Source organism: Prosopis cineraria, unplaced genomic scaffold (genome assembly GCF_029017545.1).
Source record: "Prosopis cineraria cultivar Desert tree isolate PC_DT_omini unplaced genomic scaffold, ASM2901754v1 PC444, whole genome shotgun sequence".
In the NCBI taxonomy this organism is placed as follows: Eukaryota; Viridiplantae; Streptophyta; class Magnoliopsida; order Fabales; family Fabaceae; genus Prosopis; species Prosopis cineraria.
This window is the reverse complement of record NW_026555769.1, coordinates 10,316-20,978: the sequence shown is the minus strand read 5'-3', so window position 1 is coordinate 20,978 and position 10,663 is coordinate 10,316. Positions and strand designations below refer to the sequence as shown.

The 10,663-nt window shown below is 28.4% G+C and overlaps 1 protein-coding gene across 2 annotated transcripts; it reads right to left on the bottom strand.

The window, feature by feature from the left end:
- Window positions 1-927: 927 nt before the first annotated feature.
- Window positions 928-6,854, bottom strand: LOC129297127 (sodium transporter HKT1-like). Of its 2 annotated transcripts, XM_054935498.1 has the most exons (4): window positions 5,832-6,854; window positions 5,581-5,753; window positions 2,035-2,268; window positions 928-1,234 (listed from the first exon to the last, which is right to left on the bottom strand). In XM_054935498.1, exons 1-4 carry the CDS (start codon window positions 6,816-6,818, stop codon window positions 1,036-1,038), a joined length of 1,593 nt encoding a protein of 530 aa, XP_054791473.1. In that variant the 5' UTR covers window positions 6,819-6,854; the 3' UTR covers window positions 928-1,035. The 2 variants fall into 2 exon arrangements, with proteins under 2 accessions (XP_054791473.1, XP_054791472.1); XM_054935497.1 differs by having other exon boundaries at window positions 5,581-6,854.
- Window positions 6,855-10,663: the final 3,809 nt, after the last annotated feature.

The window sequence follows — 10,663 nt, the reverse complement described above, 5'->3', positions numbered from 1 at the left end:
TCGCAGCTCACGAGAAATTCTTGAATGGACTGGTGTATATTGTCTATGGTCGATAGCCAATTAATGCCTATTTATTTGTTTAATAAAATTTATACTTGAGGTTAGAATGAAGAAATAAGTCTATTCTTGTTTTATTGATTAAAGATCTATTATTTCCTTGGCCAACACCCAAAAAAAAAGAGCAAATATTATCAATTCGTTCGCCCTTTAAAATATACTCTAGCTGGACTACTTCAATCCACAATGGGTTTATGCTCAGAAGGATATGGCGATCCAAACATGTGACTGAGGACAATGATTTGGTAAGAAAAGACAAGACACATATATTGACATGAATTAAACCAATACAAAGTTGTAACTTGTTTTTGCTGATCATCTCCTTCGCGTCTTAAGCTATGAGTTGCAGTGAGTTTTTTCTTGGGATTTTGTGGCAAAGCAAAACAGAGTAATTAAGGTTCTTGAGTCTTATAGTTAATGTTATATTGTTTAATTACATATTTTTAGAATTGTCATCACCATTATATTTAGCCCATGATATCTCATTAGCTGGTATGAGTTTGAGGCATATACTAAAAACAAAAAACATAGTCACGATGTTAATCCTCCAATTCTATGTATAAGATTGAGAGAGAGAAATTTTTTAATTTTAATTATCAGTTATTAAATTTTTATTACAGGCTTTTAATTTCCTTTTATCCTCACTAAATATTTGTTAACGTATGAATATTTAATAAAGATAAATTAAAAATTTATTAAATTTTTAATAAATGTTAAAGTTTTTCTTAATTATTGAAAAGTAAATTATAAATAAAACTAGAGTGAATATTTTCTTTTCTTATAGTGAACTCTTTTCAGTATTTATCTTTCACATTTGTTAATTTTAAAGCTTCCCTCCCTTGTTTCTCTTCCTAATATGAAAGATGTAAATTATAAATAAAACATAAAATTTTTATGTCTTTGATAAAAAGACAAATTTCATAAAATTCATGTAAATATTTCTCTAACTTGAGATGATCCATTCTCATCCATAAGTGATCAAAGGAGGATCCAAGCTTGGCCTCCATCCATGTTGAACTTCTTAAGCCTTCCAAAAAGCATAACCAACATGAGAATGCTCTTCCCTTCTGGGCTCCACCTCCCTGCGAAACCAGTTGACCTGTCCTTGCAATACTCATCCAACTTTATCCTTCTCTTGCAACTGTACCCCGTGGAAAACCCCACATTCCCATATGCACTGCACATTCAATTCAATCCACATGCATCGCAATCTCAATTACACTATACAATGCTTGAATTGGTAGATTCAGATTTGAATCTTAAATTTATAATTCAAAGACAAAAAAAAATGGAGAGATGAAAAATGAAAATGAAAGACAAAAATACAGGGCTAGTGTAGCCAACATTTCAAATAATTAACAAAGGATTACAAATATCCAGAGAATGGCATTCAAGAACTCTCTAAAAGCATTATTTACAGTTAAGAATCCTGAGATTTTAAAATTTCAAAAAACAATCATAATCCTTAACTGGAATTGAGCTAATTCTTTCAATACTCATATTCTATATTTTCAACTTTCACATTTTCACATCTTTAGCATTTTTCAGTGCTCGGTTTTTCAATTTGTCAGTAATCATTTTAAATAGCTTCAATACTCATCTTCTATGTTTTCAGTAGTGAAAAACACTTATTTTTAATTCTTTTCAGTATTGAAACCAAGAAACAAGAGTATTAAAAACATCTAAGGTGACTACTTAAAAAGTAAAACCCACTATTAAAAATGCTAAAAAAGATTATCGAAAATGTGGAAGATATGAGTATTGAAAAATTTTAATCCCGATAAAGAACCATAGTATTTTTCCTGAAATTATTCCGTAATTCTATTATCCTTATATCTAATTAATATTTTTAATTAGATGGTGCTTAAGTTTCCCAAATCTAAATCCCCCAATTGCATCTGAACACAATATACTGCATTAGTGTTATATATTGATGAATTTGAATGTCTTAAAGTGAAGAGATTGTTGATTAATTACCTGATGACTTCAATCACTATGTTGAGGACGTTGAAGTTGAGAGGATCTTGAGTGAGACCCTTGCTCTCAGTGATGCAGATGATGAAGATGAAGATGACTAGATAGGAGAGTTGTGACATTATCATGTTCTCTACTAATATTCCTCTTCTCTTTCTTCTCCTCTGGTCGCTATTGCCCTCTCCATCCTTCCCCTCCTTCTTCACGGGTAAAAATGACGTGTATGGAGGAAGATACCTATCAAATAAAATTATATATATTAATTTTACAATTAGTTCATCAAGCTAAGTAGTTGATATTTTTTTTTTCGTCTAATATAAAATTTATAGCAAATTGGAAGATACATGATAGTGCTGAGATGGATGTATATGTGAGCATCGAAAAAGAAAAGATAAGATTCGTAATGTTCATATGCAAGAAAAAATTGTTGTGGCCTCTATATTAAGGAAAAAATAGTAGACAGTCATCTAGTTTAGACATGTATATATATATATAACAAAGGAGGCAATTGGAGGTACTAATAAGTTGGGTGGAACATAAAATTGGGTCACGTGAAAAATAGTAAAGAAACAAATAAAAAAACACTCATGCTATATATGTCTAGATGCATAGAGATTTGAATTTAAGTCAAATATATTGTTTGGATAATAAAAAGTGTATAGATTTAAATTCAAATTTTACCATTGAGTTTGACTAAGATCAAACCATCAACGTTGTTTGATTTGCTTTTAAATTTAAATATAGTATTTAAATTTTAAAATTTTAATTAAGATCCAAATAAAAGATTTTAATATTATAATTTAAAATTTCTTATATCATTTAAACAAAGAAATTAGAATTTATAAATTTTAAATGTAAAATTTCAAACTATATGAGATTTTAAATTCAAATTTCTAACTCAATAAATCATTCCATCCAAATACAACCTCAATAAAATTATTAAAAAGATCTTTTAGTTAATATTAATATATTATATTCAAATATTTGATTGTTGAAAAATATAATGATATTGTGCAATTCATACAATTAAACCTATCCAGTGAGATAAGTTATTTGTTGTTATAAAATTTATAGCAAATCGTGTTTATTAATTAATGAGTCATGATACGAAGACGTGTTTGGTTGTGCTAGATAAAACAAATCTAAATTCTTTGCAATTATAAATTGACTAAACATGACATATAATATGATCATCAAAAGAATAAAGAAAGAGGAGAGCATATATAAATATTATAACATAGGAAATTGAATCTATATCTTTATTCTATCAAACACAGCGACGTAAATAAGGGTGGGATGAATTCTAACCTCCCTGTAATAACAAATAACAAATTGATTTCATGAAATATATAACCAATGAATTCGGAAAACCAACAACATACAATACTTTTACCTTCTCTTTATTACATTTTAGAAAAATATAATTTTGAATCCCTACGCTTTAATCGAGTTTTGTTATATATCTTTACACTTTTTTTTTATATTCTAAATCCTTATATTTTTATTTTTTATTATTTTAGGTTCCTTTATTAGTGGTTTCATAAGGATCTATAGCACTAAAAAATAAAAATATAGAGACCTTGAATATCAAGAAAAAAATGCAGAGACCTGTAATAAAACTTAAGTAAAGTATAAAAATTTAAAATTATATTTTTTTTTTCTTACATTTTTTTTAGCCTCATAGCGGTAAAAAACTCTAAGTACTCAGTTGTTTAGGCACACAACCTACATCTACACGTAATCGCAATTAAGCAAACCTATGAAAGATTACCTCAAAATAAACTCTGTGTTTGTGTGTCTAGACACCCTAATCATGTAAATAAAATATTATTCCTATGAAGCGCTAATCCATTTTGCATGATTGAAAGCTGAATTATATATTCAGAACATGATGGCATCCTAGGAAAAATTCAAGTCAGTTACAGCTTTGGAAGACAAGAATTTATATTATATAAGCAATCACGAGAAATATAGTATATAAAAAGGACAATAATGTACTGTGTAGTTTTCTCAATGTTGAATCTGGGAAGGATCTACAATATAATGCTACGTACATCGAATACAACCTGGCTTTGGGGATTTCGTTGGCAGTTCCGAATGGGGTTGATTCTACTGATCCCAATACAAAATATATAATTCACTAACTTATAGTCATAGATTTAGTTCCTTCAAATTATTTTTAGTTTATTATATCTACCTAAAGAAATATTTTTTATATATACATAGAGTTTAAGGTAAATTGCATTATTTATAATTTATCATGATGTTGTTTTTTTGTATATAATAGATTTTATATATATATATCATTATATTGAATGATGGTTTAGTTTATGCCTCCCTTTTTAATCTTCTCACTTCCAAGACTCTTTAAAAAAAATTAAATGTTTCAGCACTTGTAAACTAATTAACCGTTGAATTTTAATTACTACTTATTAGAATAAATTTTTTATTACCAAAAAAGCTAGTTAGAATAACTATTGCTTGGTTCAAATCAATCATTAAATTGTTGTCTAGCAAAAAGAATCATTAGATTGTTGACGCAAAAAAGGAGAGTGGCAAAAGATTTGAGATTCACACTCATTAATAATGAGTCCATTTAATTCTATCTTTACTGTAATGGCATGATGATATAAAGGGGAAGAGACAAGCCTGGAAGAAGATCATACATGTACGGTGATGAGACATATCGTACACCTCTCTCAGGATACGACCCGAAAGAAATCGAATCTGCGATTAATAATATATGGGATATGTGCGTTCACCTAAAACACATATCTTTCTTCATGGTGTCGTTTTAAAAATAATGGGAATCTTGAGGGCGCGCATCACAATTTCTGCCTCCCTCTTTCTTTGCTTCAACAAAAATATTTATCGAACTTAACAATATATTGACTGTTAGATTTAAGATCGAGTGTGTACATATAAAGAGATATATGAAGAAAGAGATACTAATTAACAACATGATATGGTCCACATGCAACACCACCTAAATGGCATACAGTGTCACCAAAAAAAGAAAATACTGAACTCATAAATTATATTGATAGACTCACCTAACATGAGAGACAACCCACCCATTTCATGTATGTCTACCTTTTTTATAACACTAATTGAATAAAGAACCAGAATCATGAAGGGAGATGGTTCTCTCCTGCCCCACCCTCACAAGGGCAGGTTTTAATTTTCTTGTTTCATCCACCTGCCTACAATCATGAGTGATTTCCCCTTTCTTTGTTTGTGGTAAACTATCCGGTGTCCGAAGCCAAAGCTCTCCAACTAATTTGGATTGAGAAGGGTTGAAACTTTTTTGGGTGGAAGCTAGCTCTATCACTAAATCCTGTTGCATTTTCAGGACTTAAAACATTCAAAACCTCTTGTTAAACGAGTATACTTTTCTTTCTGGTTGAACCAAGCGCTTGTTGGTAGTGATTTCTCTTTCTATGCCCCAAGAATTCAGCAAACTTAATGATTGACTATTATATTTAAAGATCATTATTTAGGCGTAGCAAACATGTAGATAGAGAGAAGGAGGGGGGGAGAGATACTAACATCATGACCACGAACAGCACCAAGATGGCAGGGGATATGACGGAGAGATCCACAATTGTCTCGCCTGTATGTCTGGAATTCACGCTTTGGAACATTATCCCAATCACTTTCTCGTACCCGCTCAGTCCCTCCAGTGCTACCGAACTCCAATCCAACGAACAGAACACTATGAACTGCACAACGATAAACCCCATAACTGTAACTAACAGAAACCTCGAATGCTCCCTCGTAAGCAAGTGTTTGTACCCAACCTCGTGCGAGTTCTTCCCAAGGTACTCGCTTTCCTCTTTCTTCACAAATTTCCCCAAAACCCAGATCGAGAATCTCAAGCAACAAGGATACAACGTGTTCCCCAGTAGCACCTGAGGAATCAGCATCATCAACAGACCAGAATTCTTGGCAAAAACAATCATGTTTTCGTTCGTTGGAACGAATCCACAGCTTGCGAATGTAGAAACCACCGTGAAGACAGAGAACGTGAACAGCTCCAATCCCTTGTTCTTCAAAACTTGTTTAGCGCTAGAAACGGTGGACAGGTAAACAGACACCATTGTTATGCCCACGACTTGGACAACTACTTGATAACCCAAGACGACAAAACCTAGGTATTTGATTGAGTTGTAACCTAAATATCCTCCATGGCCTGCTACAGATGATGACTCGTCACTTTCAGGTTGTTCCTTCATGTTATGTGGATTATTATTATTATGATCAGATGTTGCTGCTGCTTCCACCATCTCCAACTCAAATGGATCAAGAATGGAAGTAACTGTGGGGATACTAACAGAAGACGTAGCTACTTTGTCTTGGTGGGTTTTGAGCTTCAATCTGATGAAGAAGAGACCGATCATGGAGGTGAACAATTCACCTCCCAGTAACATTAACATGATCATGACGATGAGCTGAGGGTTAGAGAAAACCTCCATTTCAACAGTGGACATGCTTGACACGGTGGAGGCAGACACAGAGGTGAACAACAAGTCCAGGCCACTAATATTTGTTCTTGAAGAAGAATGGTTGTAATTTCTGGGTTCGATTAGTTTCAGAAGACAGAAACCCAGAAAGGAAAGAGACATGAAATAGCCTATTTGAATCCATAATGGGTGTACCCTAAGAAGGATATGGCGATATAGACATGTAACCAAGAAGAAGAATGTTTTGGCCAGAAAAGACACGTATTGACACAGACTAAACCAAAAACGTTGTAACTTGATGTTGCTGATCATCATCTCCTTCATCTTAGCTTAAACTATTATAGTTGTAGTGAGTATTCATGTGGGTGTGGAGAGGCATTTAAAGCAAATTAAAGCAGAGAAGGTGCGTGTATACTTGGAGCAGTCCACCCTCATAGTTATAATAATTATATCTTATTTAATTTAATCATATATTTTGGAATTGCCACCGCGTGTTTAACCAATTTTAGTATAAGTTTAATGTAAATATATATGGCACCTCTAACTAGCTTATTGAAATGAAGGAAAGATGATTAAATCATTAACTAGCCTTGTCTAGAAAATTAAAGAATACACTTCTAATTTCACTTATATTTAAATAAAAAAATTTAAATTTACATTATATTCCCTCTCATAATTAATGAATTTAAATAGAATAATATTAGAAAAATGTAATTAATACACCACCAAGTGTTTAATATTAAGGACTATCACTTTTTTTTAGAAAATTTTTATAATAAGGACAGAAGAGATTACTCCCTTCTATCATGTTAATGAGACGGATAGAAAATGATTTTTCCAATCATGATTATTAATTTTTGCTTTTAATTTTATTAAATGTTGGAGAGAGAGAGAGAGAGAGAGAGAGTATGTTATTATAATATGTATGTTTATAATAAAAATAAAGTTAGAAAATTATTAATTTTTTATAAAGTTTGAGAATTTTAAAATTTTTTCTTGATTATTTTACTACGGAGTATTGAAATTAAAGAATATATATTTATTCTATAAAAAAGGAGTATATATTTATAATTCATATAATACAAATTATCAATAATCTAATTATTTCTTTGAATTGGTGTAATTAATAATAGGGTTGGCATCCTAAACCTTGAACTCTTGAAATATGAAAAAAAAATTCCTATTAATTTCTAAATTTTGAACATATAAAACCTCACCATTAAATTGAAAAAAATAACCATTATTTTTAATTATCAATATGAGTGTCACATCAGTGTACAAATGGAGTCCCATGACTTTAAAGTAATGGCGAGATTTTAGATACTCAAAATTTAAAAATTATTAAATTTTTTGCATATTTCAAAATTTTTGAATTAAGTTATTATTCGTATAATGGTTTAAGGTTTAACACGATCAATAACCTTTGATAATACCATACTCCATAGCCTATATTCATTACACTAATATAGTCAGGGAAGAGGGACTCTCCTTTTCTTTTCTCTCATTTTCTCTTCACTTTTTCCATCTCCACCTTTCATTAATTTTATCTTTAAAAAATTATTTAATAATTCATTAATTTTATTTTTAAAAAATTATTTAATAAAATAATATAAAAGATAGAAATGGAAGAAGTGGAGACAAATAAAAAAAAAAAAAGAAAGAAAGAAAGAAGAGTCTCCTCTCCCAATGTAGTTGTGGGGATAACGGTTGGCTCGTAGAGGCTGGAGTAACTACTAATATGCATGGTATTAATTAATTCTTTTCTTTGAATCGTGACTGCTGACAAGTGCCACATGTCAATAGCCAAGTGATAATGAATTCGGGCATGTATGAAGGACGGGCATGTTATCAGCCTGAACGCGCAGGACGATATACTGGACTTGGGGTTGTTGTACCTCTAATTAACAATCTCAGGATTATTAATTATTTCTTCATAAAATAAGTCACTTTTAATATTTATAAACAAACAAATATTAATATAGAACTAATATAGTAACATTTTTATTAAAAAATTAAAAAAGCAATGATAACATTTTAATGTTAATGGATATACTGAAAATGGATACTATTATTTGCAATATAATTAATACTTCTATTTTACGTTATAGCTTCAAGGAATTTTGAATTTCACTAACAAAGTTTAGCATTGCAAGATTCATCATCACATTTTTTTAATCATATAATTCTTGATTTAATTAATCAAACTTTATATTCAAGTTCAGGTTTTTTTTTAAATTTGTCTAACAGCATTTTTAATCTCCAGGAAATTGAATTTTTTTAAAAATATATTATTTTAACATTGAAGACAAAATTACTTATTTATTAATTATAAATTAAGATATTCGATGATGTTGAACATGACTAAATTACAAAAAATAAGAAATTAATTTAAAACTTATCTAGGTTTTATTTAGTAAGTTACTTTTTTCAGAGAAATTAGGAATAAAACATTTCAAGAACATATATGTACATATATTTAATATAATTAAAAAAACAATGGCAATTAATATTTTTCAAAAGTTTAATCCACTCTTCTTCTTCTTTTTTTGTTTTCTTATTAACAGTCATTCAAAACAATTCATATTTTGACATCACGCACAAACGCACGCACACTTGTAAATGTGCAAGCATGTGTGTATGTATTCTTAATCATTGCATATAACATAGGTGTATGAGAAATGTTTAAATAGACTGGATGCATTACATTATTTGTAATCTATTCAATTAAAATATTTTAAATAATTTAAATAAAATTTTGTGTGATATTTTTTAATTGATTTTATTTTTATAATAAAATGCACATTTAGTTTTTTGTCTTTTCCCTCTCTACTATCATTAATATCAAATCAATTTATATTTAATGTTATCTAAATATCATATTTTTATTGGATAAATCACAAATGATGTGATACACTCAGTCTACCTAAGTATTTTTCATAGGTTCATTGTAACTAGATTTATACCGGTGCCATCTGCATTTTAGTTTTAAAAAATAAAAATAAAAATAAATATTAAAAATTATTTTAGTATCCTTAAAATAAAACATATTGCTTTTTTCTCTATTTTCTTTTAATTAAAAATATTTTTTATTTTAAAATCTATACAAATCTCTCTTAAAATTAATAATTAAAAGTTACAAAATACAAACATGCCTTTTACTTTTAAGTTTTTATTTTCATTCATCCAACCATTAGTTAACGTTAAGTTACATATATTGGACTAAAATATCATTCTTGATATATTCTTGGGAGAATGATAAGAAAGGACTTTCTAAGAATATTGATGTCAAATTAAAAATTTTTGTATTGAAATTTGCTAAAAGGAATACTAAAATTTGGAAATGTCAGTGTTGAAAAATCCTGATTTAATATTAATATTCTTACAAAGTACTTATTTATCATTTTTCCTATAGTTTTTTTAAATTTTTATTCATGTTTTAAATTTATACTTGTACAAACTAATTTATTTAATATTTTTAAGATAAATGCATACTAATCCCTTTCAAAATTTAAAGTATTTTTAACTAAATCTTATCTCAATAAAGTAGTTATTTATTTTTAAATTGAAACCATGTTTTCATATTTAACATTATTTAATAAGATATTTTACTCTAAAATAAATATAAAGTAATTTATTCATTAGAGTCACATTTAAAAAAAATTAATGATTACACCTTAAAACACTAAAATATTTTATATTTTTGAACATTTAATACCTTAAAAAATACTTTATATTTTTTAACAAAGAGAGTAAATTTGTTAAAATAATATTTCAAACACATATGTGAAAAAATTAATGAAATAGAAGATAGATTAGTCAATATAATTGATGTTTATATTTATTTAAATTTTATAATTTTCATAAAATATTTTTAAATTATTGTCATACTTAATTGTTTAATGTTTGTTTTGGCCAAAAATTGTTTAAAGTTCCTCAAATTAGAAAGCTTGAGGATTGACAAATAGATTATAGGAGTAAATTAATAATTTAAAATTTTTAACGTAAATATATATAATAAATTAAATATTTTAGAATATTTAACATACTATTCCTAACAATGTTAAAGAAGAAGTCTTCATAACTCTAACAAAATAAAAGGAATGCTAGTATATTTTACTCTATAATTTATTAAATTGTGAAAATTAAAATATAAAGAATAACTTAGTTTA